General features: G+C 44.8%; 1 protein-coding gene, 1 long non-coding RNA gene and 1 pseudogene across 8 annotated transcripts; 1 reads left to right on the plus strand and 2 right to left on the minus strand.

Annotated features, from left to right (window-relative positions):
• On the minus strand, positions 1-7,723 carry LOC122240843. 3 transcript variants are annotated; one of them, XR_006220572.1, is made up of 5 exons: positions 7,433-7,723; positions 5,539-5,597; positions 5,049-5,263; positions 2,927-3,151; positions 1-139 (listed from the first exon to the last, which is right to left on the minus strand). It is a non-coding gene; the product is annotated as an uncharacterized LOC122240843 (long non-coding RNA). The 3 variants fall into 3 exon arrangements; XR_006220568.1 differs by lacking the exon at positions 5,539-5,597 and having other exon boundaries at positions 12-139; positions 7,433-7,722; XR_006220569.1 differs by lacking the exons at positions 1-139; positions 5,539-5,597 and adding an exon at positions 2,773-2,852 and having other exon boundaries at positions 7,433-7,722.
• Positions 2,303-27,770, plus strand: SLC36A3 (solute carrier family 36 member 3). Of its 5 annotated transcripts, XM_042993964.1 has the most exons (12): positions 2,304-2,723; positions 2,937-3,058; positions 6,413-6,503; positions 8,957-9,045; positions 11,917-12,012; positions 16,986-17,070; positions 17,995-18,213; positions 20,105-20,203; positions 20,587-20,753; positions 23,699-23,868; positions 27,043-27,223; positions 27,439-27,769. In XM_042993964.1, the coding sequence occupies exons 2-12, from the start codon at positions 2,937-2,939 to the stop codon at positions 27,545-27,547; spliced, it is 1,428 nt and encodes a 475-aa protein (XP_042849898.1). In that variant the 5' UTR covers positions 2,304-2,723; the 3' UTR covers positions 27,548-27,769. The 5 variants fall into 5 exon arrangements, with proteins under 5 accessions (XP_042849905.1, XP_042849898.1, XP_042849892.1 ...); XM_042993971.1 differs by lacking the exon at positions 2,937-3,058 and having other exon boundaries at positions 2,303-2,723; positions 27,439-27,770; XM_042993958.1 differs by lacking the exon at positions 2,304-2,723 and having other exon boundaries at positions 2,811-3,058; positions 27,439-27,768.
• On the minus strand, positions 12,280-14,013 carry LOC102962293 (annotated as a pseudogene).
• Positions 27,771-27,922: the final 152 nt, after the last annotated feature.

The following is a 27,922-nucleotide window of genomic DNA, read 5'->3' on the forward strand; positions in this document are numbered from 1 at the left end:
CCAGTCACCAAAAGACAAATGATGCATTGTGTCAGTTTTATGAGGTACCGGGAGTAGTCAGACTCATAAAAACCCAGAAGGGCGGGGGTGGGCTGGTGGGTGGAACAGGCGGCTGTTGAATGGGTACAGACGTTCCGTTCTGCAAGAAGAAAAGAGGGTTGGAGATCGGTTGCACAAGGCTGGGGATCATTTAGCATTACTGAACTGCACACTTAAAAATGGTTAAGAGGGTCAATTCGATGTTACATATATCACAGGGTTTTTTTTTTTATTACACATTAAGTTGGTGGTGAGCTGTGTGCAAGTGCTCACGTGTGCGTGAACGAAGCACATCCAAGAGCTCACAGTTGTCTTCCCTGGATGGTGGCGGTGATTCTGTCTTCTTTTGGTAGTTTTGAGTTGTGTTTTGCTTGCTTTAAAATGAGCATGGCTTTTGTTATAACCTCTCACTGTCTAGTTTTCTGGTTTAGTGTCATCTCCCTACTTTCCACTGAAGCGCAGACTCCTTGAAAGTGCTCCTTGCTAGCTTGCAGTGCCTGACAGGGTAGGCATACTCTAAGAAGTATTAAAGCAGCAAATACATGCTGTAGGGGAAGGGAATTCTCAATGCGAGAACAAGCCTTTAGCGCATCAGAGGAAGGAGAAGTCTCATTCGACATTCAGAGGAAGGGAGAAGCCCTAAGAGTCGATTTTGCAGCCATACCCAGTTGCCATGGGCAGCACCTGGCCGCCATGATCTTCATACATAGCCTGTCTAGACCATCTCGAATGAACAAGCCAAGTACGGCGTGCCCACAAGTGCGTCTTTGAGACAAGGCTTGCGTGCCCCAACTCCTTCCTTCCCGTTGTGTCAAAATGCGTGAGGTCCTCTTGACCCTTCCCCTCCTTCTATACCCTTCTATACCCCTTCTTCACACCCATCAGCACATCCTCTAAAAGTACACAGACTGGGGTGCCTGGGTGGCTTAGCTGGGTGAGCACAACTTCAGCTCAGGTCACGATCTTACGGCTTGTGAAGTCGAGCCCTGCATCGGGCTCTCTGCTGTCAGTGCAGAGCCCACTTCGGATCCTCTGTCTCCCTCTCTCTCTGCCTCTCCCCCGCCTCACACTCTCTCTCAAACATGAATCAACATTTAAAAAATTAAATAAAAATAAAAGTACCCAGACTTCAGGCACTTATCATCCCTTAGCTACCGCCCTGGTCTAAACTGCACTGTTGACTAGCACCGGGCTCATTGCAGTGGCCTCCTAATTATCTCCCCGCTTTGGCCCTTGCCCTCCTTCCATCTGCTCCCAACAAATGGCCTGGAGAGATCCTGTTAAAATGCAAGTCACATCACTTCCCTTCTCAAACCCTCCATGATTCCTCATCTCAGAGTAAAAATTAAAGGCATTACAGTGGCCTACAAGTTCCTGCCCGTCCCATTCCACCCCCTTCCATTACTTCCACTTACGTTAAGTGCATCTCTGGTGTGACCGTGTAATTTCTCATCCAAACCAGAAAAGAGGCACTGTTAGTAATTATGTCCAGGCAATAAACACACACCAACACAGTCCTGGGCAAACCAGACATATGCCCACTCTACTCATCTCCCCTCTCCTCTGTGCATGCTGAGCCAGCCACATGGCCTTCCTACCATTCCCGAAACACCCAGGCCCTCTCCTGCCTCAGGACCTTTGTACTTACTCTACCCTCTGCTTTAAGTTTCGCACCCAAGACATACATGAGGCGTGCTCCCTCATCCCATTTGGCCCTTTACCCAGGTGTCACTTTCTCAGTGAGGCTCTGACCACCCACTCTAGAATTGCAACCCCCCCAGGGTGCCTGGGTGGCTCAGTTGGTTAAGCATCTGACTCTTGATTTCGGCTCAGGTCATGATCCCACAATTTGTCAGTTTGAGCCCCATATCGGCTCTGTGCTGACAACGCAGAACCTGCTTGGGATTCTCTCTCTCCCCCTCTCTTTCGCCCCCACTCACGCATGCACACTCTCTCAAAATAAATAAACATTTTTTTAAACTTATTAAAAAAAAAAAAAAAAAAGAATTGCAACCCTCCCCCCAGCCAGCCCTTCCCATTCCCCTTTACTGCATCATTTTTCTCTATAGTACTTATTACCAACAATACATACTTGATATATTTATTATCTGTCTCCTCACTAGACTGTAGTCCCATGAGGGCGGAGATTGTAGTATGTTTCTACCCTAATGTATTCTCAGCAGGCGGAACAGTGCCTAGTATATCTTAGATGCCCAATAGATATATTTTAATAGATAGATATTATTGAATAAATGATTTTTTTTTTAAGTTTACTTTTGTACTCCCTTCCAAATAGGCGCAATCCACACACCCTTCCTGTACAGGAATTCTGAGCAGGTAGCACTGGGGCCCGGGAAGAGCCACTCTTCACTCCCGCCCTGGGTTGGGCCACACCTGCATCCTGGGACTGCATCCTTATTGGCTGGGCAGCCTCCATTGTGAGGTAGCTCTGGCCTCCTCCTCGCAGAGGTAGACGGGCGCGGAGCCTGGCCCCACATCCAGGCACCTGCAGTCCAATGGTGCCTTCCTCCTCCCGGGCACACTGTTCACTTTGCCCTATAGCGTTAAGGGCTGAACTGGGAGGGACCGGAAGCCCGGAGGAGTCCTGGCGTGTGGCCGACCGATCGTGAAGGGCACTGAGGGTCATGCCGAGATGAGACTCTCATAAGTGCCCCCAAAGCCAGGTGAGGCCCAGTCAACATCAGCTTCTCCTGCCACCAGCGCTCCACTGATCCGCACACTTGGGCGTCAGTCTGGGTCAGGCACCCTCGGGAAACGGGAACCAGTGTCTTGGGCCTGCAGCCCTGGTTTCTCTGGAGAAAAACCCATGGGAGGCTGGTTCAAGGCTGTTACAGGCCTTTCCCCTGAGCTGCCACCCCCGTCCCACCTTGTTGAAGATGTCACTGCTTGGAAGGGACTTCCACAGCTCCTTGGATGATGGGTCGAAGTCACTTTTGGAGAGGAACAGCAATGTCACTGCAGAGAACGTCCATCCTGCTGAGGAAGCCAGCGGCTTATCGTAAGTGGCTGTCCTGCCCTTCTAGATCTGAGGTCAAGCACGGCTGCCTTCACAGCTCTGGGCCACATCTGCCCACTTCTGTCTTCCTAACACCTGTACCCCCATGGAACAGGAGACGCATGGAGGAAACATGAAAGCAGAAACTAAGAAGGTTGATCCGTGCGGCTCTGGGTATTACACGTGCTTCCCGGTTGTCACCGAGAACCCAGATAGAGGAGCCATCCCCAGCATGAGCTTGATTCTAGGAACGCTTTTCTGTCGTAGGCTGGCTGCTCACCCTTCCAGCCTCCTCTGCTCTCCTCTCTTGCTACATCCACTAGTATTTATTCTCTCCCTCCATCTCCCCTATAAACCCTCCTGGCCCCATGTCCCTACTTTCACTGCTATAAACTCAGACACATGGAACTTTTTCTTAGAACTTTATTGCCAGTTAGACTCTTATCTACTAATCAGATCAGATAATAACCTTGGGCATAATGAGGTTGTAAGTGACCGTACCCAGTGTTGATAAGGATGTCAGGAAATGTCCTTCCTCTAGACCTTTTAGGAAAAATTAAGCTGGGACCTTTCCTGATAGCAATGTTGCATGTCAAATCCTAACACGTATTTATATAAAACATACAAATGCTACTCCTGAAACTAATACTACCCTGTATGTTAACTAACTTGAATTTAAATAAATAAATTTAAAATAAACCATGCAAATACTTATTTGGTATATGCTTCCTTTGGAAGTACACACATGCGCGCGCACACACAGACACACACACACACACACACACAACTGGCTGCAGTGGCTCCTTAGGGGTAAAAGAATTGGGAAACTGAGAGGCAGAGAGATTTATATGCACTATGTAAGGTTTCTTGGTTCTCGTTTTTGTTTTACCTTTTGAGTTTCCTACTGTGTGTTACTTAGGTATTTTTAAGTGTAGATATAAATAAGTATATCCTTTGATGGATAAATACCACTTCTAGGGATTTTTCCGAATGAGATAATAACACAAGTGTGCATGATAATTTTATTGAAGCACCAATGATAATATTGACAGTTTGGAAACAATAGGAGATTATTTAAATAAAATGTGATACCTATATACACAGCCATTACAAGTGATGAAGAAAGCCTATGTTGGTGGAAAGCGTGAAGGACTCACTATTCATAAAATTAATATAGGATACAGTATTATAACGGCTCTCCTTGTGTAAACTTGAGTGCATTTCAAAACAGACAGAAATGCCCAGAGGAATGTTAGCCAAAATACTAACAGTGGTTATTTCCAGTTAGTGGAATTTCACTATTTTGTTTTTATAAGGGCAATGTATCATTTTTCAAGGAAAAATAAAGTTATGCTTTTAAAAATCCCAACATGTATTTTACTCTCCAAGTCCCTGATCTAGAATGCTGTTAGCTAGGGCACATCGTTTCTCCAAAAGTTGGTCTCACTTTTTCCAAGAGATCTGATTCAACTTGGACAAGATGCTGCCGTAGGAAAGAAATGGGAGATGGAAGGACGGAGGGCAGGAAGCGGGGAGACAGAGCACATCTTTTGGAGACCCTACCATCAAGTAATTGATGAAAGATAAAAAGTGGTGTTTTGTTTTGCTTTTTGCTTTGACATATTTTCCAATGACTGCAGTTATCAAGAAATCAAGATTATAAAAATGGCCTCTTGGAAGTGAACGTATAACAGGTGCCCCCCCCCACCATCCTCAGGTGAATAGACTGAACTAATGAAGACGCAAGAAGTTGGGGGGAGGGGGGTCCCTACCCTCTCCCAGGTCGGTATTGAACTGGCCCTGACTCCCTAACCACTGAGACAAAGACCTAGAGACATGAGCACAGACTCTAAGGGACTTGCTGTGTGACCATGCTAGGCTGCCTCTAGACAGTTCCAAGACTGCACAAGGAGGTACCTCCAAAGGCCTCCTCAAGGCACCATATTCTACAAGGAAGGGACACGTTCACCTGCTTCAACCAGCCCTTTCTTACCTGTTTTCTATCCACCCAGCTCTACTTCCCCTTCAAGGAGGCCCTTCTAGCAGGTAGGCACCATAACGTCAGACCAAAGGCGGTAGTGTCGCTGATGAGGACGAGAATGGTGATGATGATGGTGGTGGTGATGGTGATGATGCCTCACATCTTAGAAGCACTTCATGATTCCAAGATTCATCATGTCATTACCTCTTCTGATTCTTACCACTTCCCTGGGAGGTAGGCAGGGCAATAATTATTCCCTCTATCTTTCCTTTTTGGCAGATGAAGAAACAGAAGATGTAAGCAGCTAAGGGTCTTTCCAAAGTAGTAACCAAATTTCGTAGGTTAATGGCAGAGCTAGAACTCAGAAATCAGTGCTCCTTACCTCTGAGTTCATTGCTCTTGCACTCAGCTTTTCATTTCAGTTCCTTCTTGATTCTCTTCTCATGATCCTGCCCCACCTTCCACCCCCCCCACCCCACCCCCCGCAGTGAATGGGTGGTACCTTAGCAGAAACTGCCAGCACAGGCATGGAGAGCATTTAGAACCCTGGTACCCAGCACCCTGTAAGACACATAGTTAGCGTTCTGTATGCACAATAACAATTGTTATTAAATTGCATCCAATGCAGAGCATGGAACAGTTCACAGGAATATTGGTTGAGTAAACGGATGAAGGAATGAACTAGAACCAGTAAATACTCCACATAGCAGGAGAAGTTATGTTTTTTTTTTCTAGTGAATGAATTAATAAATAAACTGGCACCAATAATTACTCTATAAATTAAGAAAATCATTAATTATTTCATTGTCCATCTAGATGCCAAGGCCTAGTAGGTCTCAATAAAAATTATTTTAGGGGTGCCTGGGTGGCTCAGTCGGTTAAGTGTCCGACTTCAACTCAGATCACGATCTCGCGGTCCGTGAGTTCAAGCCCCACGTCGGGCTCTGGGCTGATGGCTCGGAGCCTGGAGCCTGCTTCAGATTCTTTGTCTTCCTCTCTCTCTGCCCCTCCCCTGTTCATGCTCTGTCTCTCTGTGTCTCAAAAATAAATAAACGTTAAAAAAAATTTTAAAAAAAATTATTTTAGTGAATAAACTGGAAGAAATCATTAGATGAATTAATGAATAAACTGGTACTAGGGGCTTATCCAGAATGGTAGCAATTGTCAACCTTTTCTTTCGAGCCTATTGTGGGTTAAGTATGTGTTGAGTCACCTAAACTAGCACCAGCCCTGAATCAGATGTTCCAGAGTTCACCTCATCGGGTTTTGTCCCTCCTCCCAAAGGGTGGCAGGTGCTGAAGATGCTGGAAAGAGCCTGAGCTTTGGATCACCTTTCCCACCCACTAACCCTCTTGTCTCCCCACTCTTCCCTACAGGAGAATGCAAACTTTGATCCATTTACTGAAATGCAACATTGGCACAGGACTCCTGGGGCTTCCCCTGGCCATGAAAAATGCCGGCTTATTGGTAAGAGGGGTCTGTGTGATGGAAACTAGGTTTACCCACTGTTTGGGTGGAGGGGAGGTAGTATGCCCCTAAGGTCTTTGCACTGTTTATCAATGGGCAGTTTGGGGATACCCTCTGCAATAGGAAATGTGCTTCTTGGCATCAATCCAGCGGAGTCAAATGGAGTGCGGCTGGAGGGGACAGGCCATTACTCTTTTTTGTCCCCCCAGTTTTATTGAGATATAAATGACACAGAGTACCCTACAAGTTTAAGGTGTACCACATAATGACACATATGTATATTGAAAAATGCTTCCAATAAGTTTAGTTAACATCATCTCTTCATGTGTATGTATATATATTATATGTCATCTATTTTGCAAATTTCAAGCAAGCATACCATACACCTGTGTTAACTATGGTCATCATGTTGCACATTACATCCCCGGTACCTGTTTATCTCCTAACTGGAGGCTTGTACCTTTTGAACCCCTTCATACAACTCCCCCACCCCGCAGCTATTCTTAAAGACCCACCATCCTCACACACTGGCACACAAGCTACTTTGCCACAGTCCTCCCCACTCCCTAGAACTATATCCAGCCCATTTCACTCATTTACCTTAGTAGCCTGGTCCCTGCAGATACGTGAGTGTGAGCTCTTGTTTCACACCATTATAGTGGCTGTGAGAACATGGCTTGAAAGACGAGGATGATGAAGGCTTCACCAGTCCCCTGACACCCTGTGTCACCCCACCTCTGTCTCTTTGCTTGTGCTGTTCCTTCTCCCTTGGTTCTGCCTTTCGAAATCTGCCTCCTCTGTGAAACTTTACCTTTTCCTATTAAAATTAATGCCACCTTCACCTTGTGTTTTTCTAGAACTTCTATCTACCTCACCTGGAATCCTTACAGCACTCACAAAGAGGAGATATAATTTTTTAGTATACCTACCTTCCTCACTTCCCTGAAAGCTCTGAGGGCAGGAATTTTCTGATGTATTTTTACAGCTCCTCACAAAACCTGCTATAGAGACAGGAACACAGGAAGTCCCAATTCATGTCTATTGAATTGGCCAAGTATACAATTTCCTTTTAGATGATGCTAATTCCTCCTTCTCTCCCAGGCCTGGTTAGTGGTCCCCATGTCAAAAGAAGGCGTATCAAGACCCTGGCTCCTTCTGATATGACTTCCAATCTGTCGCAGTTCCAACCCAGAGATGAGACTCTCCCCCTTTGAAATCCTCAGGGTTCTAGAACTTCTGAAGAGTATTATTACCACATGGCCCTCAGGCAAACTGCCTTTGTCAGTGTGGTATTTGCTGTTAGCTCTTTTATCCTCTGATTTTTGCCTCTCAAGAGTCATTAGATTATTTCTCCGCCCCCCGCCCCCAACTCCCACCAGAACTTCTGACCATGATTCATTTAAGAAATGCATATTGGGCACCTACTATGTGCATTCTTATGTCCTCGGAATGTGCAAGTAAACGAGATCAAAGGAAGTCTCCCTTATACGGAGGCTGGTGAAATCTAGTGAATTCTAGTGAAATCTAGTGGTGTTCTTGATCTCTCATTTGTTTCTTTGTGATAATGTTACATCAGGTCATATCTATAAAGGCACAAGTGTCCAGCACAGAGGAGGTGAAAGAATCCTTCTTTATGCCCTTCTGATTATATCTGGGAGATTAGAATTAACAATGAGCTAGCTCTGTTTTTTAATCTCATCACACAAATAAAAAATAGAAACTATGTGAGAATAAGATTTTATTAGCTTGACTGTAGTAATCATTTTGCTATGTAGATGTATGTCAAATCATCATGTTGTACACCTTAAATATATACAATCTTTAAAAAAATAAAAGGATTAATGACAAATTAGACATACTGGGGCAATGATTCTTGACTGGGGACACGTTTGCACATACACCCCCCAAGACATTTACAGTGTCTAAGCTGTCACAACTCATGGGGAGAGAGAGTGCTACTGACACCTTGAATAGAGGCCAAGTAACGTACTGAACACCCTACAATGCAAGCAGGGCCTCCACAACAAAGACTCATTTGGAAAATATCACTAATGCCCCTGTTGACAACTCTATGCTGGAGGAAGAGCACCCAGTCATAAGAGGAACCTTGGTCTTCAAGTATCTTGGAGGAGGTGAGGGCCGGGGTGTGAAAAAGGAATGAGGGATCTAGAAAGCAGAACTCAAGGCAGATGAGGAAAAGCATGGGCTGTCTGTGGAGGTGGTGGAATAGTCACGGGCAGTATCCTAGTAGAGATTGGGCAGTCACTTTGCAGTGATGCTAAGAGGTGTTCTAGAAGAACTAGAGTGTCTGGGGCACAAGGACGTTCAGGCAGGGACTTGCATCCCAGAGGCAGCTTTATGATGAGAGGGGCCCAACACCCAGACTGGGAGAGGGCCAGTTATAGGAATGATCAGTCTATGGCTCACTGTCCCCACTTCTTTTTCCCTTCCAGGTGGGTCCCATCAGCCTGCTGGGCATTGGGGTCCTCACCGTGCACTGCATGGTCATCCTGTTGAACTGCGCCCATCACCTCAGTCAGAGGTGAGAATCCTGCTTCTCCCTCACCCCCGTGTCAGGCCCCATCTGTGTTAAGTTTCCTTTGACCACTGACCCAGTTGACTGGCCACTTCTCCAGCCACTGCACCTGCTGCCGTAGATTCTATAGAGCTGGTGGAGAGGATGAGAAAGTCCCAACTGGAAACTCCTAAGTAAGTCCAGGCCCAGCTCTGCCAAACTGCTGGATGACTTTGTCAAGTTCCTGTACCCTTTGACCCTAACTATCCGTACCTGGCAAGATCAAAAGTGATAAAAGATGCCAGCATGCTCTAAACACTGCCATAAATATGCAAGAGACTTAGGATGTCCTTCCTTCCTTCGTATCTCCTCCTGCCCAGCCTCCCCCAGCCCCAAGACACACACCTTGTAAGGGTGATTTGTTCTAGGTAAGCCTCTTTGGGGACAATTTAGTAAGAGCAAAAAGCATAGTTGAAATGAATAGTTCGCAGTGGCCCCGGTCATTAATAAAGCATACATACAATACTCAGTGTTTACATATTTGAAATCTCGATGCAAAAAAAAAAAAAAAATCCTGAAACAGAAGTCAAATACAATGAATACAAACAATGCGGAGAGTTTTGTATTTATAAACCAACAAGCCGAGGGTAATTAGTAATTCCTTATAGCCACCTGCCTGGTGGTTCTCTGTCTGCAGCACTTAGGGGCTCCCAAGATCAGAAACTCCCCCCAGGTCAGAGTAGAGAGAGACATCAACTGAAACTCCTCATAAAGCCAAATTATCAAACCCAAATAGGTGTATCTGGAGCATACATGAGTCACACGTAACTTGTAGGCCACTTTCCAGCTCACAAAACACTTTTAAGAGCACTTAACTTATTCAGCAATTAAATGTATTGCCCAATTACACGTGTCGGGTACATGGCCAGAGCTTTAACGAGCCTTTTATTTACTCTTTACAGTAAACCTCCATGGCAGGCACTATTATTATTCCCATCTCACAGATGAGTAAACTGAGACTCGGTTGAGTTAAATGCCTGGCTCAGGGTCACATGGCAGAGCCGGTCTTCGAAGGCCGGTCTGATCTGACCCCACTCTAACCGTTTTGCGTATCTTCTGTCCCCTCAAGCCTACTGGGACAATTATATCACCATGTAGGTTTCTGACATGGTGAAACTCAGCCATTCACGATAGCCTTTTTCTGATTTTTTTTTTTATGACTTGTTTTTCTTTTTTTTTTTTTCTAATATAGAGGTGACAGACTGATGGCCTAAGAGCTTCCCAGTTTTTGATTTGTTTTGGCCTGGAGATTTCACATTGGGGAAAAAAAAAAAAAAGCAAATTCCACCTTCTCCTTGCCAATTAGACAATCTGGCACCTCCAGGGTCTCATTCCTTCATTTCTCAGGGGGCACCAAATCCCAAACAATCCCTCTTTGGGCGCCTGGGTGGCTCAGTTGATTAAGCATCTGACTTTGGCTCGGGTTGTGATCTCACGGTTTGTGAGTTCAAGTCCCGCTTCAGGTGACCCTGCTTCTCTCTCTCCCTCTCTCTCTCTCTCTTTCTCTCTGCCCCTCGCTCACTTGCACCCTCTCTCTCTCAAAAAAAAAAAAATCACTTTCAGAACAGACGGTGGTATTGCTACTGTCTCCACTGTTCCCCCTTCTGGTGCACCAGCCCCTCTCACCATATTACTGATACCTGTCTGGCCCCATAGCTTTTGAATTTGTAACCCTCAGACTAATACGTTTGCCACTCCTATGCAGTGTGACCTCATTTGTATTTGGAATGCCAAGCACAATGAGCAATAATAAAAATAAGGATCGAGCCATGTTTCCAAAGCATCTCCACATTCATCTGTCCCTGTCCCTTCCCCCAACCCCAGACTGCGTGTGAAAAACACTGAGGCTCAGAAGTCTAAAGAGACTTGCTCAAGGTCTCCTGGCCATCTGAGGGGGTGTGTTGGGATTTAAGCCCAAGACCCAAGTCTCGGTCTCCTGCCCTCTCCCAGCTACTCCCCTCAATCATACAGTTAGCACTGGGGATCCATTCCTTGGCTACCTGCTGCTCCCACTTGCTTAGAGATGGTTCCTCAGTAGGGCCTTCCCTGCCCTTAGGAAGGGCCACCTAGGGAAGAGGGACAAGACAGATTGGAACTTGGGTGTCACATCCTACAGGGGTGCTGGGCAAAAGCCCAAGTACCACGTTTGCATGGGATCTGGTCTGAGGCAGGCACCTCAAATGTCCCAACATCCTCAGCAGTGGGAAGGAAGGAATAAAGTCCAGAAAAGACCATTACTGGCTTAGCCATACCTGCACCCCCTCTGCCCCTATTTCCTCCTCCCCCTAACTAGGCTTGCACACCTCACACCTTTCATGTCCCTGCTTTCCTGGTTTGCAGACCTAAGTCAATGCACAGCTACTGTTAAGTTAAAATTTTTCTTTCACTTAAATATTAGGGTTTAAAGAGACAACTATAGGGGCGCCTAGGTGGCTCAGTCAGTGAAGCATCCAACTTCGGCTCAGGTCATGATCTCACAATTCATGGGATCAAGCCCTGCATCGGGCTCTGTGCTGACAGCTCAGAGCCTGGAGCCTCCTTCGGATTCTGTGTCTCCTTCTCTCTCTGTACCTCCCCTGCTCACACTCTGTCTCTGTCTCTCTCTCAAAAATAAACATTAAAAAAAATTCTGTTTCAAAGACAACTACAAAAAAGAAGAAAAGGCAGACTCCTGAAAGCTTTTAAAGTGTATTATAAAATAGCTCGTTAATACTATTACTGGGAAATTCCCAGGATGTTCCATGTTAGCACACAAATATATAATAATGACTCACTTTGGGAGTAAATTGCACCTTTAACAAAAACGGTTCCAGTTACACATTCTTGTCCTTTCCCTAGATGGCAAAAGACTTTTGTGAACTATGGAGAGGCCATGATGTACAGCCTAGAAACCTGCCCAAACGCCTGGCTGAGGACCCACTCGGTGTGGGGCAGGTAAGTAGTCGTTGCTGTCCTACTGGTAGTGGTGGGCGTAGTAATAACAATGATAATCCTCATCTGATCTTCCTTTATTTTTAGTTACACAGTTTGTAAGAATATGTTCTTACAAACCACCAAACAACCCAGGGAACCTTCCCTGAGAACTCCAGCCCCATCTTGCTCTTCATCCAATACGTATCCACTGATACATCTAGGTAGTAAATATCCCTCTGGACTTTTTCTCTGCACGTGCATGAATATACGTGTGTGAGTGGAAATGTAGATTGCATTTTGCATTTTCTTTTACACTAATTAGAACTTTTTTTTTTTTTTTGGAAATTTGCTCTTTCATCTAACGACATGTCGCTAATTTCTCTCCACGCTGAGACATAGACATCTACCTGATTATATCTATTTTTTGTGATTTAATAAAAACGTGGGATTTGTTAGTCAACTACAGTCACAGTACAATCACCGTATATTTCCCCTTCCGTATTCATCCTGCCAAACACAAAAGGAAGCATGTACCAGTATGGCTTTTGTCACGTGAATCACCACCAGGGGTCACTCCTTGGTCGGTGGAATCCCCTTTCTGAGTATCACAGTTTAGAACGACAGAATTTGAATCTTCTTTCTCAGAAGTCCCTGGCCATGGAATGACACACATGGAATGATCCAGTGGTCCAAGGGGGAGAAAATTGTCAAATTTAAGCAAGGTCCAGTGCTACTTTTCTATGTGATACTGATACATGGTATCCAGTGCTCCTGTGGGGGTCATCCCTCTAGGATATGTAGAGCTGAGTGGACAGCACAGCCTCTGGGAGGTGCCCCAGTGGGACTTAGCTTCTGCCACTTCCTGTCATTTATATCAAGACAATGGAGATCATCATAAAATTTGTCCCCTGCTAAGCTGCTATGGATGAAGAGCTTTGTCCGTGCTGCCACCACCACATGACCATGCCAGGGGGATGGAGGTTTTCCAAGTGTCTCTGTCTGTGACCAAGTCACAGTGTTTGCCTTCAACATATGCAGCCCGCATGGGCTGGGCACAGCATTCACATCCCGCACGGGCTGGGCACATCTCTCTCTACCTGCAAAGACATACAGCTGGTTTCCGATGGCTATAGATGATGTGTGGAATGTTCTTGGGGATGGCAGGGGGCTGGTCACCTCTGGCATGGTCCAAGTCCTAGTTTCGGGATTCAGAACTTACAGGTAATTTTGATTTCCTGACTAGTCAGCACTTCCAAACACCCAGATGCTATGTACGAGGTGCCCAAGAGGGAGCAAAGCTGGCATGCTTGTAACCGGGCAAAAGGCCCTCCACGGTGGCTAAATCCCACTGGTATGTTCTCGGATCCATGGTGTGCACATCTGTGAAGCTCCTGTTTGGACCTGGCCCCCCAACAATGAAGACCTTCCCTCTCTTGGCATCACCAACTGGGGCTAAAGACAAGCAGCTGTGGCCAACCTGAGGACAGGAGCTGTCTCTAGGGGCGGTGGGGGAGGGGTGGTGTCATGGTGTACCATGTTGCTTTCCTGGGCTTGTCTCCAGGCTTCAACACTGGCATCAACTCCATGGCATCCTGTGGCAGCTTAAGATGGTCCCAGGCTTACCTGATTATTTTTTAAGGTTCACAATGTTCCTCAGTGGGGATGTGTGCCATAGTTTCATTGAAGCCTTCCCTTAATGGTAAACATTCAGGCTGTCCCTTGCTTGATGAAAGTGCCTGGTACACAAGATATTTTTCTGTGTCTTAGCTCCTCTGATCATCTCCACAACCTTGTAGGTAGGCAGGGTGGGTCTTTATTGTCCTGGAAATATGAGATGACCAAGGCTCATAAGGAAAAAAATAACACGTCCACAAATAGATATAAGATAGTGGTTGTGCGGAAATTCGACCCAAACCTAACATTTCAGCCTTTCCCAGCAGAGCCCTTCAGGAGGTAGTGAGTCAGTATTGTGGCTGCCAAGATCCCTTCTTCAGCCCCTCTCTTGGGACTCTCAGTAGGTCATCGCTCTCTTGACCAGGAGTCACTCTAATGATCAGACAGGTGAGGTCATGGGGCAGTAATAATGAATGACTCACAATTGCTCACCCTTTCTCACCAAGATTTATGTTTCTGATGACACCCCAAATAAAATTTTCGAGTAAGAAGCGTCCTTAGAGACCATCGTATCCAGGCAATTCAGTGGAGGACCATAAAGCCCAGATAGGGCAATAAAAGTGCCCAATGTTACCTAGGAATTTAGTGGCAGAGCAAGAACTAGAATCCAGAACACCTAGCTTCCACCCATTCCATGCACCATTTCTCTAGAGCCCCAGTAACTGCAAAAGAGTTGGGAAAATACCTTAAGCAATGATTTGTAATTTTTCGTGTGCAAAAGGGATACCTAGGAACTTGATGTAGGCAACAATCATCAATGGATGCTCAAGCCATTAGGTGAAAGGTAACTGGGAAACTTTATAAAGAAAGACTACACTGACACCACCTGGTCCCAGGTATTAATCTTAGCATCTCATGTTTAGAAATGAGATAACCAGACACAATGTGTCTTATAATGGGATATAGTGGGGACCCGGAAATATGCTTAGCAGAGCAATAAAGAAAGACTCTCAATCTAGTCAAGCTGCTAGATCCAATATCAGTTCACAGGAAACACAGGGGATGGAGAAATATGATAACTGACATTACGAAGAAGTCATCAACCAAATCTAGTAAGTGAAACATACTATAGGATAAATTCTCTGGTGTCTTCAGCCCTCACCAAAAAGTTAAAAGTTACAAGGAATAAAAGAAAGCAGAGCAAAGGGAATATAGCGGTTCTAAAAACTTAAGAGACATAGTAACGAAATGCAATGTATAGACTTGTTTAGAAATCAGACGGAAGGGGCGCCTGGGTGGCTCAGTCAGTTAAACGTCTGGCTCTTGATTTTGGCTCAGGTCATGATGTCATGGTTTGTGAGACCAAGGCCCACATCAGCCTCCAGTTCTACCTCTCCTTCTACCACTCAAGTTCTCTCTCTCTCTCTCTCTCCAAAACATAAATGAATAAATCATTGGTAAAATAGATGGTTTTGAGGCAATTGGAGAAATCTGAATGTGGGCTGTTATTAAATGACATAAAGAAATTATTATTAATTTTGCAAGTGATGATAATGGCACATTGGATATGAATATATATATATATATTTTTTTTAAGTCCTTGTCCATAAAAGCTGCATATGGAATTATTTACAGATGAAGTGCCTTAAGTTCTCTAGTTTGCTACAAATACTCCAACAAAATAAGCATGTGTGTGGTAGGGGTAAAGGGATAGATGGAAGAGGACTGGCAAAAAATTAATAAGTATTGAAGCTGGAAGGGGCACACGAGGAGTCAGTGGATTATTGTCATTGCTTTTGCATGTGTTTGAAAATTTCCATAATAAAGAGAGAGAGAACATCTCTGTTCTGGTCTCACATGATGCCACCGAGCTTCTGATTTGATAAGCTGACATGAGAGCCAGGAATCTGTATTTTTTGCATAAACCTCAGGCAATTCTGATACAATTGGTACTACAGAGCAGCTTTGCAAACCACTGCTCTAAACTGATCTAAGGTCCGCAGCCATCCCACGCTGAATGCATCTCCAAATTTGGGACAATTGAAGAATCCAAAAAGAGTAATGACAATAAAAGATTATGATACATTACATTTAAAAAATTAACGTGCAGTTTTTTGTGATACAAAATAAGAGGAAGAATGTATCTTTCTTAAATGCCAATTGATGAATTCAGAAAAAATGAGAGTTAGAAAAACATCACCATGCAACCACTGATAAAATAGTTGATTCAGACAAGGATCATCAATCACCATTAAGACCCTTTGGTTTGAGAGGAAGGGGATATTCATACCATGTCAGTTTTACCTCTGGATTATAACAAGAGAAATGCACATCTACAAGGGACAGGTCTGACAGCCTTCACCACAGTGGAGCCACAGGATACCATGTGGTTTCCAATATGATGGAAAAAGTACAAAATATCCCTATGGGTTATGCTTGCAAAAATACTTACCTGAATCTAATCATGAGGAAACAATCATCCAAGTCCACAGTGTGGACCATTCTACAACACAATTGGCCTGGACTGTTCTCCAAAAGCCAATGTCACGGAAAACCAAAAAATGTGCGTGTTCTATGTGGATAACCACTAGAAACAAAACCACATGCAATATGTAAACCATGATTAGATCCTGAATCCAAAAAATAACTAACAGCTATAAAAGACATTTTGGAGATAATTGAGCTATTTAAATCATGGACTATGTATTTGAGGATATTGAAGTTGATTTTCTGGATATTATGATCTTAAGAGGGATATGCTGAGAGAGTCAAGGTTGAAGTGTTAGGATATCTGCAATTGACTTTCAAATGGTTCTGGAAAAAACTGCATGTGTGAGTGTGTGTGTGTGTGTGTGTGTGTGTGTGTGTGTTTGGATGAATACATACATTCATATACACATACATATTTATATAATGTAGTTAAGGCCAAAAGTTAACAAGTGGTATATTTAGTTTAAAGGATATATGAGTGTTCATTATACCTGTCTCTCAATTGTTTCTGTGAACTTGAAAATTTCCAAAATAAAAAAATGTAGGAAAATATCAAAAATAACAACAGAAATAATCACTTCAAAAAATAAAAATAAGTGCATTTTAAAAAGTTATTTGTTGGGGCGCCTGGGTGGCTCAGTCGGTTAAGCGTCCGACTTCAGCCCAGGTCATGATCTCGCGGTCCATGAGTTCGAGCCCCGCGTCGGGCTCTGTGCTGACAGCTCAGAGCCTGGAGCCTGTTTCAGATTCTGTGTCTCCCTCTCTCTCTGACCCTCCCCCGTTCATGCTCTGTCTCTCCCTGTCTCAAAAATAAATAAACGTTAAAAAAAATTTTTTTTTTTTTTAAAAGTAATTTGTTTTCTCTCTCTGTCTCTTCTTTTCTGGCTCAGGTACACTGTCAGCTTCTTACTAATCACCACCCAACTGGGATTCTGCAGTGTTTATTTTATGTTTATGGCAGACAATTTACAACAGGTAAAGAAGCTTCTTCTGGACAGAGTGGGAGAAAAACAGACATCCCTAAGGCTTCTTTAGCAAAAGTATAGTGTTTGGATCATGGGAGAAAAGTGGCTGCATTTCTACTCCCCGATCAGACTACTTGGGAGTTCTCTCAGTCCTGGGAATCACTTTTGTAAAGGATTATTGAGAAGCCAAAGCAACATCTGAGGAGTGTAACCACAATGGAGGGAGAGGCTTGCAATTATGTCCAATCAAAAATAATTGAGAATTTGTAGCCTGAAACGTGTTGGTGAGATTCACTTCAGGTATGGCAGGGTTGTCACACAGAAGGTGACTAACTAAATATAAGACAAGCAAGCTGCAATCTTGCCCTCATTGCATTCCCAAGAGGCATTATGAATCAGTCACAGCATTCTTTCTTGGCTTCATGGGCTAGAGGGAGCATAATCAGTTTTGCGCAAACAGCCAAGTATGGTACGTGAAATATCAAGAAGATAGATTCCACTCAGTATTCAGAGCTTTCTGACTTTAGGGCTCTCTTAAGTTAAAGAAGATAGTCTTGTGTTATCAACTCCTGTTCTCTGGGTGAATGAAAGGAAACCATGTGGCAGGAAAGAGGAGGTTGAATTAGATCACAAAAGGACCCTTCAGCTTTGAGCTTTTAAGATTCTAAGGGTTTCCTATTGTGACAGTCATGGGCACTACAGATGAGGTTACCAGATTTGACAAATAAAAATACACAACACACAGTTAAATTGGAATTTCAGATACGCAGCAAATATTCTTTATTTTTTTACTATGAGTATGTCCTATGGAATATTCGGGACATCCTTTTACTAAAAAGCTATTTGCTTATTATCTGAAGTTGAAACTTCACTGGGCATCCTGTGTTTAATCTGGCAACTCTAAATACACTGCCCTGCATTGTGTCTACATCAGATGGTGGAAGAAGCCCACATGACGTCCAACAACTGCCAACCCAGGAAGTTCCTGGTGCTGGCCCCGATCCTGGACATCCGCTTCTACATGCTGACAATCCTGCCCTTCCTGATGCTGTTGGTGTTTATCCAGAACCTCAAGCTGCTGTCCATCTTCTCATCGCTGGCCAACATCACCACGCTGGGGAGCATGGCTCTGATCTTTGAGTATATCGTTCAGGTCTGTGCCTGAAACCACTGCAGGAGGGGGTTGTGAGACACCTGGGGAAGGTGAGTACCATGATGGGCAGGTGAAGGTGAGGAAGGTAACCTGCTCCGAGCAGCCTCTGCTAAAGGGACATGTGTGAACACTTCTGCCCCACGAGCTGTAAAAGCTAGTCATCATCTTCGTCATGGTCGTTGTCGTCACACTGGGTAACAGTGAGTCATTCAACAATTAGTTATTGAACGCCTTCTGTGATCCAGGCATTGAGCAAATGGGGCCGGGATTCACTGGTAAGCGAAACTGATGGGGCTATCTGCCTTCATGGAGGTTACATTCATTTACGGAGATAAACCTCAACAAATAACCAACAAAAATTGTAACAATGGTAGGTTGACAAGGGACGCATATATGATAAAGAAATTTTCTTTCCTTGGTGCCAGGTTCTTTACATGTATTAACTCATTGACTCTTTATGACGATACTATTTTCCAAGTACTACCCTTATCCTCAGTGTACAGACAAGGAAACTGATAAACTGAAAGTAATTTTTTTGCGAATTCCAACCAGTTTACCTCCCAAGCCCATGCTTTGCTATTAACACAGGCCCTGAAATTCTACCATTATAGCTTCATTTCTTTGAATCGGAAAGTCTTTGGGGCTATGTTACTTTCCTATTGCTGCTGTAACAAATCATCACAGACCTAGCCGTTCAAAACAACACAAATTTATCTTAGAGTTCTGTAGGTCTCACTGGAATAAAATCAAGGTGTCAGCCCGACTGGGTTTCTTTCTGGAAGCTTATGGGGAGAATCTGTTTTCTGGCCTGCTCCAGCTTCTAAAGGCTGTCCACATGCCTTGGGCTCATGGCCCCCTTCCTTCTCCAAAGCTAAGAATGTAAGGCTGAATCTTTCCCCTGCCGCCATCTCTCTAGTTCTGTCTTCTGATTCCCTTTTCCACTTTTAAAGACCCTTGTGATTACATTGGACCCACGCAGATAATCCAGGATAATCTCTTTATTTCAAGGTCAGCTGATTAGCAACCTTAATTCGGTCTGAAAACTTAATGCTCCCTTGCCATGTAATGTAACATATTCAGAGTTTCCAGGGACTAGGATATAGACATCTTTGGGAAAGAGCCACTGCTCTGCCCGTCACAGGAGTCTATTGAATAATCATTCCCGCTGCACCTGTACCAGCTACTAGACTGCACAGCCCTGGGAGCAGTGGTGAGAAAGAGGCGTTGGAGAACGTGAAGACAGGAGACCTGAATTCTTATCTGGGTCATGCCCCTAACTTGCAAATAGCCTCGGGCAACTCCCTTCCCCTCCCTCGCTCCCACTTTCCCCACATGTAAAGATGTGGGAAATCAAAATGTGGTAAATATAGACAATGTATTCCTTAAGAAGGAATGAACTTCTGATCTGTACTACAACATGAAAGAACTTTAAAGACACCGGGCTCAGCGAAATAAGCCAGTCACAAAAAGACAGATACATGATTTCACTTATATGAGGTGATGGGGGGGAGTGCAGCTGGGCAATAGGGGGTTACTATTTCATGAATAATACAAAGTTTAAGTTTGGGAGGATAAAAAAGTTCTGGAGATGGGTGGTGATGACGGTTGTAGCTCAGTGGGAATGTACTTAATACCGCTGGATTGTACCCTTACATGTTTATAAAACGGTAAATTTTAGGCCATATATAATTTACTACAATAAAAAATAAAGAACTTCTTTTAAAAACAGGAAGGCTGATTCATCTCTAGCTATCTCTAGCTACCGTGTCTCTGTTGATGACACGTATGGCCCAGCTTTCTACCAGCTTTCTACCAACTCTCCACCAGGCAAAGTTTGGGGATGACGTCTACGCCATGGCAAAACGAAGGTCCTTCTTCTACTTCCTTTCAGGAGATTCCAGATCCCAGCAACCTCCCCTTGATGGCAAGCTGGAAGACCTTCCTGCTGTTCTTTGGTACAGCCATCTTCACATTTGAAGGTGTTGGTATGGTAAGATGGATGAGGGCTCTGCGTGACTGGTCCCTGTTGCCCTCTAGGGAAGCCAGCTTTTCCAGATATCCAGAAGTATTTATGAAGTGCAGAATGTGATCTTCTCCTGATGGGAGGGAAAATCAGGACCCACCCGCTGGGCACCAACTGCTCCATGCACCACACTAAGCCTTGAAGACTGAATGTGAATTTACTCACTAGCCTAGATGGAGTAGGGCACTCCTGGCCATAGAAAATAGAAAATAAAAAGGGGTGTGGCCCTTCTTGACCCTGGGCCACCTGGAAAAGGATGTCTGTGTCTGTGGGGGAACCCTACTCCTTCACAAGGTGCCACATTTCTTACTACATTTTTTTTTTTCTTTCTCAATCTCCTTTCTCCTCAGGTCTTGCCTCTCAAAAATCAGATGAGGGATCCACAGCAGTTTCCTTTTGTTCTGTACTTGGGGATGTCCCTTGTCATCACCCTCTACATCTGCCTGGGGACACTGGGATACATGAAGTTTGGGTCAAGCACCCAAGCCAGCATCACCCTCAACTTGCCCAACTGCTGGTACGCCCATCCTTGCCTGCCTGGGGGGAGAAGGGGAGGTGAGTCATGGGATCTGAGCCTCAGCAACAGAACGCGGCATCCCCTAGGGTTATCATTGGCACCAGATATTAACTGCTAATATTAGGATTATAATAACAGGTAGGTGTGATAATCCAGACATCGTACGTTGTCTCATTGAGTCCTCACAACAGCCCTATGAGTTACCATTATTATCATCAGCTCCATTTAATGGATGAGGAAGTTGCTCTTTGGAGAGGCTGTTTGCAACTTCCCCAGCTCACAATGTGTGTGAGAAGCTGAAACTTGAAACTGAATCTGTCCGACTCGGTGGTTTAAAGACCCTAAAATGAAACGATCTGGGAGTGTTTGGGAAACACAAACAGCAACAACAAAAAGTATAACTCCAAAACGACGACTGGGAGTCCTGCCCACAGATCACTACTCAGGCCCCCGGTTCCAGAAATGGGCCTAGGCTGCCATTGCTGTGCTCCAGTGGGGATTTAGTTTTGGAGTTTTTACATTTGATCGCTCATTTATTTATGCATGCATTCATTCATTCTTCCAGGTACCAATCCGGGGCGGGGGGGGGGGGGGGGGGGCGCGGCGCTGGCACATAGCATCATCGAGTGTGAGCTATCCTCATTATTCCGGCACTATAGTGAGTGCATTGTGACTAGGCAGTCAGTATAGCCAGGCGTTTCACAGCAAAGGTTTCAAAACTAAGTAAAGGAATTTGCATCCTGGTTCTTATGTGACCCTGGGCAAGCTGCCTCATCTTGCAGACCTCATTCCCATCCTCAGCAAAATGAGGATAATACTAATGCCTATTTGTCTAGGCTTGGTTATGCTCCAGTAATAAACAACTCCAAAATCTCCGTGGCTGAATACACACACACACACACACACACACACGCTTGATTCTATGCTCAAGTTGCCCGCCCCTTACGGGGTGGCTGGGGCTCAGCTCTGCACCATCCCCTCCCCAGGACACAGAATGCTGAGACAGCCACTCCCTAAAACGTTGCCATGGCAGAATGCAGTGAATCATGCCCTTCACCATGGAGCTGCTAAAAGTTCCCTGGGAAGTGACCTACATCTCTTCAGCTTGCACTTCCTTGGTCAAAACAACTCCCAGGGCCACACCTCACTCCCGGGGGCAAAGAAGTGAAATTCTACCAGTTGTCTGGAAGAACGGGAAGCACTGGTGAACAGCAGAAACAAATGACTGTCACATTATCTCGAAGAGTGATTGTGAGGATTAACTGGTTTAATGTACATAAAATGCTTAGAAAAGCATCTGGCACAGAGTAAGTACTCATCGAGTATTAGCTACGATCATCGCTGTGTCTTCCCGAAGCCTTGTTCTTTCATGGGGAGTAGAATGATGGGGCATTCATTTCCCACAAGGCCACAGTTGTAAAATGAGACAAATATCACCAGCCCACCCACCTCATTGTGCGGTGGTGGAATAAGGCATGGGATAATAATATGGGATTTCTTTGAAGTCACGACTTACATTACACCAGTAAGACATCATTCTAATACGCTGTTCCTGGTCAGGGCAGTTCGGGCTGCCGCTAGCTACATTGGGCAGGGCACTTTCCTTATGGGGACCTCAGCTGGAAAACGTAGCCCATGAGCACGTCACACCTGCTCTGAACCTGGCTGGCCATCAGCTTCCCCAGAGGAGCCTTAGACAAGTACCCCTTCCCAATAAGAGAAAGACCCACAGCCCAAGAAAACGATGGGCATGAGCACACAGTTCACAGGCAGATTTTTTAAATGGCATGTTATACATTTGAAAAGATCATTTGTTTCCTTCATAATAACAGAAATGCCAGGAAAAAAAAAAAAAACAGAATGGCAAAGACCAGCACACGTTCACAGGCTGTGTTTTGGCAAGGATGTGGGGAAGCAAGTACTTCTATACGCTAGGACAACAAAGGGGCAGTATGTCAGTAGCTCTCAAAAGTTTAAATTGCATATACTTTTAGCCAGCATTTATACTTCTCAGGTTGTATGCTAAATGTGCATAGATATCTATGTGCAAGCGTATACTTCCCAGCATTCTTTACCAGCAAAAGACGTGGAATAATCTAAATATCCATGATTTGAAGACTAGTCAAAAACAATTATAGTATATGCTGTAGGAATACCAAGCATCTATTAAATAGAAGCCACATCTGTGTGGACTACTAGGAAACAATCTCCGTAGGGGTGCCTGCGTGGCTCAGTGGGTTAAGCGTCCAACTCTTGATCTCAGCTCAGGTCATGGCCTCCCGGGTCGTGGGACTGAGCCCCATATAGGGCTCTGTGCAAATGGCGCAGAGCCTACTTGGGATTCTCTCTCTCCTTCTCTCTGCCCCTCCCCCGCTTGTGCAGAGTCTGCTTGGGATTCTTTCTCTGTCTCTCAAAATAAATAAATAAAATTTAAAAAAAAGAAAGAAAGCAATCTCCAAGAAATATCTAATGAACAAAAACGGAGCTTAGCATTATATAGAGGATGCGACCACGTGTGTGTAAGTGTGTATACATTTGGTATAAGCTTGTATATACACTGATTATTTCTGAAAGAGCTACAAGAAAACTGTTAGAGGAGGTGTCTATGGAAAGAAAAACTGGAGGCTGGGAATTAAGGGTAGGAGGGAAGCTTTTCACTGCATGACTTTTGAACTGGAAACTATATACAGATACACTTTTTTTAAGAAGTGAAAGAATAAAAGGCACAGATTCCTGAGCCGTAGGCCAGTTGGATCAGAATCTCCAAGAACGTGCACTTTTAGAAGCTTCCCAGGTGGCTCTAATGGCAGGTCGAGCCCGAGTCAATGGAAGTTAGCCAGTTCTGTAACTCAGTGACAAGGTACCAGCTTCTGAGCAACGAGTGAGTCTTGAATGGCCCTTCCCAGAGCCACATTACATTTCACGTCCTATCCATCTCTCTGCAGGCCGTACCAGTCGGTCAAGCTGCTCTACTCCATTGGCATCTTCTTCACCTACGCCCTCCAGTTCCACGTCCCGGCCGACATCATCCTCCCCTTTGCCGTCTCCCAGGTGTCAGAGAGGTGGACGCTGTTTGTAGACCTGTCTGTCCGCATAGCCTTGGTCTGTCTGACCTGTGAGTAAGATAAAAGGGCACCCTTTGCCCAAAGCTGTGGCTGTGAGTCACATTGGCATCTATCCCACTATCACTGGCTCTGCCACTTACCTTCTTTGCGACCTTGTGCAAGACACTTCGCCTCCCTGAACCTCAACTTTCCACCTGAAAAACGGGCTTACTTAGAACCATCACATGTTGCAGACATCTCTGCTGCCTACACATGGAAAGTAGACACTGGCTGGTTTATGGGAGAAAAAAAAATACCATTCATTTAATCACGCTCCTATATGCCTGCTGTATGTATGCCAGGCATCACACTGACGTTGTCGAATACTCATGACAGCCTAGCGACGTAATATCACCAACAGGAGGAACTGTGGCCCAGAGGAGTTGGGTAACACACTCAGATCATAGAGCTGCTAAATGACAGAGCTGGGGTTTGAGCCACAGGTTGTGTAGTACCTAAGTCTGTTTTCCATCACGTGCCATATTCCTTCCTATCCTAAATTAAGATCGAGGCACTTATCTAAAGTGGTGTCGAACTGCAGGGGAAAACAAGAGGCTGATTTGTTATAGTCTTAGCGATCATTTTTGGGGTGCAATCTTTTCTCCTCTCCCCCTCCGATCTTCCTTCCTTAATGCTTCCTTCCATTCATTTATTCACTCTTTCATCCTACATTAGGCACTGTTGTAGATGTTTGGGAAACATCATGAACAGGCTGGGGAATGTTTTCTCTGAAGCATGTCCAGAGAAAGGAAATGAGAAAAGGTGCCCCGTGAGGAAAGGGAAAAAGAACTAGTGATGTTTTTCCTAGAGAAGCAAAGCCTTGGGGAATTTCTGTATCTGTCCTTAAGGAATATCTGTCTTTAAACACCTGTGGGATACTGTGCAAGAGAGAGAGAAAATGAAGTCTTAAAGACTCCAGGAGTCAGAGTTTAAAGTTGAGGAAATCCAGTCTCGGTTCAGGGTCAGGAGAAACTGTGTAATTCTAGGAGCCTTCTAGCAGAAGAATATGCTATCCGATGTTACGCTTCACATAAATGGAGTTCTATTGGCAGAAACAGCACTCCTGCTCGATTTAAGGTATCACAGAGTTTCCAGTATGTACCCAAGACATTTGGGCCCTGTAGCTCTATTGTTTTGAGATCATTCCTAGTAGGAATGGTCTAAGTTGAAGAGAAAAACTGAGGCCACTTGAGATCAGGGAAGGCAGTGCTAGACAGAGCTGACCTTCTAATGATATGCACTGCTTCTGTTATACCATGGGTGACAACTTCCTCCTCCTTTATTCATCTGTCAGTTCCATTATTCCTTATTCATTCAACAGTCATTTGTTGAGCACCTACTATTGTGCTAGGCACCCGGGATACAATAATGAATAATAAAGCAGACGTGGCGCCTGCCCTCATGAGGCTTACCGTCGAGTAAGAAACATATGCAAGGAAATAATTATAGTGCATTGTGATCAGTGTTAAGAGGGTACATAATGATGTAACATATGATGGTTAAGATCATAAGAGGAGGATGCCCTAAAAGCACACAAAGTTCCTATGCTTTAGCCTAGGCCAGGTCAGGAAGTCCTCTCCGGTGGAATGATGGTTCAGTTAAGACCTAAGAGACAAGTAGGAGGTAGAGGAGGAGTAAAGAATGTACCACGTGTAGGAAGCACGCTATGCACGGATCTGAGGTAAGTACTTATGGCCTCTTTGGAGAACTAAAAGCAGCGGGGAGTGATAAGACACGAAGCCAGGGGATCTGGAAGGGCCCAAGTCATCAGGGACCTTGTGCTAAGGAGACTGGGCACTGGGGAACCGCGAAAGATCTGTGAGCAGTGGGTTGGCGTGACCAGATATGAACCTTCTAGAGAACCCCTGCAGTCTATCTTGCATTATAGCTTTACTATAACATATTTTCTCTGCTCTGTCAGTGTGAGCTCTCCGGGAGGACACTGAGCTTTCTCTGTGCCTTCTCCAGTAAGCAAGTTATTAAATATCTGAGGAGGGAAAACTGGACAGGACCATCCCATCAGAGGGGTGATGAATCCTCAACGGCAAGAGTTGATGAGTCTCTCTCATTCTCTGTTTGGATGTGTTGCAGCAATTTCAGAAAGAGGTGATGTTTTCTTCAGATCCAGGAAGCTAGTATGGGTGCTTCCCAGGGCAGTTTTTTCCCTAATTTGTTCATAGGAAAATCATATGGTTGTACAAAGTGAAGTCACCTGAATTGTATGTTTGTTCACTCAAACATTATTGAAATTGGACTCGCCTGGAGGAAGAGAAGGGAATGAAAGAGAAGAGAAGAGGAGGGAGCAGACAGCCTAAGGCTGTTTTGTGTTCTTTTTAATTTACCAGGATCCTTCTAGCAGTAGGGAAACAAGTGGTTGAGATTCTGACAACAAATCCATCTCTCATTTTTTATTCATTCTTGCTTCTAGACAGTAGCTGTATTTTGTAGAGTAGTATAGATTCACAGTAGATTCAGTGTCTAAGAGTCAAACGTTTATTGAGCACTTACTTTATACCAAGTTCTTTCATATACAAGGGAGGCAGCATAGTGGAGCAGAAAGAGCCTTAGATAGGCATTTCAATGGATTCTCATCTCAGAGAATGTATGACCTTGGCCACATCTCATTCCCTCTAGACCTCTAGATTTCCCCATCTCTTTAATGAGAACGTAATAATAGATATGTGGTAGAGGAGACTTTCTAACAACTATGATATGTGAAAAACCCAAAGGAGGGGTGCCACCCAGGTGCCTGGGTGGCTTAGTCAGTGAAGTGTCAGACTCTTGATTTCAGCTCAGGTCAAGATCTCACAGTTCATGGGCTCAAACCCCGTGCCGAGCTCCACGCTGACAGCATGGAGCCTGTTTGGGATTCTCTCTCTCTCTTCCACTTGTGCTCTTTCTTGCTTAAAATAAATAGATAAGTTTAAAAAAAAATAAAAGGAGAGCACCTACATTGGTGTTTAAAACAGAGGTGGGAGTCCAGAGCCACAGTGCCTGACCTACTGTTCACGTCCTCGATGGGATCTTTCCCCACCATTCCCATTTTCCCATCATTTCCCACCATCATTTCCCAAAATGGTCGGTCAGGCATCTGTGGGGTTATCAGGCTCCAAAGAAATGGTTTGTTTCTGAGCTCCCTTCTTGCAGGAACACTCAGTGATTCTAAATTTCTTCTCTCGTTGCAGGTGTCTCAGCCATCCTCATCCCCCGCCTGGACCTGGTCATCTCCTTTGTGGGCTCCGTGAGCAGCAGCGCCCTGGCCCTCATCATCCCGCCCCTCCTGGAGCTCATCACCTTTTATCCTGAAGACATGAGCTGTGTCACCATTGCAAAGGACATCATGATCAGCATCCTGGGCCTTTTGGGGTGTGTATTTGGGACATACCAAGCCCTCTATGAGTTGATCCAACCCATCAGCCATTCCGTAGCCAACGCCACAGGTGTCTATGCCTAATTATCTATTTTTATTCTAATCGCTCTCCCCTCCTCCCACCCCCAACTTGACTTCCGTTGTGGATGTTATATACGTTCGTCAAACCCCAACATCTCTCTATTAATTAGCGGCATCTTTATCTTTCCAGGAGAAATGGACCTGACACAAGTCAGTACTCATACCCCTCAGGGTATGCCTTTTTTGGTTTGGGATTGCTTCGGAGGTCTTTTGTACCTATGAACCAAACCCTCATTTGACCGTTTGTACCATCAGCCTCATTTACTGGGAAAAGGAATGCCATTCACTCATGACATTCCTGGAAACAGACAAAGCAGAGATGGAAACGCAAAAGCAATTGTTTTCTCTAATCTGCAGTTGCTGCCCTTAAGGCATAAGATTTAGAAAAGTGGATATTGGGGGAAGGGGGATTTTCTATTCAAATATTCTTCTTTTTTTTAAACTTTGTTTATTTTGAGGGGGAGAGAGAGAGAGAGAGAGAGAGAGAGAGAATCTCAAGCAGGCTTGATGCTGTCAGCGCTGAGCCCAACACGGGGCTCCATCCCACGAACTGTGAGATCATTACCTGGGCCAAGATCAAGAGCTGGATGCTTAACCAACTGAGCCACCCAGGC

The sequence above is a fragment of the Panthera tigris genome, chromosome A1 (assembly GCF_018350195.1).
Source record: "Panthera tigris isolate Pti1 chromosome A1, P.tigris_Pti1_mat1.1, whole genome shotgun sequence".
Taxonomy (NCBI): Eukaryota; Metazoa; Chordata; class Mammalia; order Carnivora; family Felidae; genus Panthera; species Panthera tigris.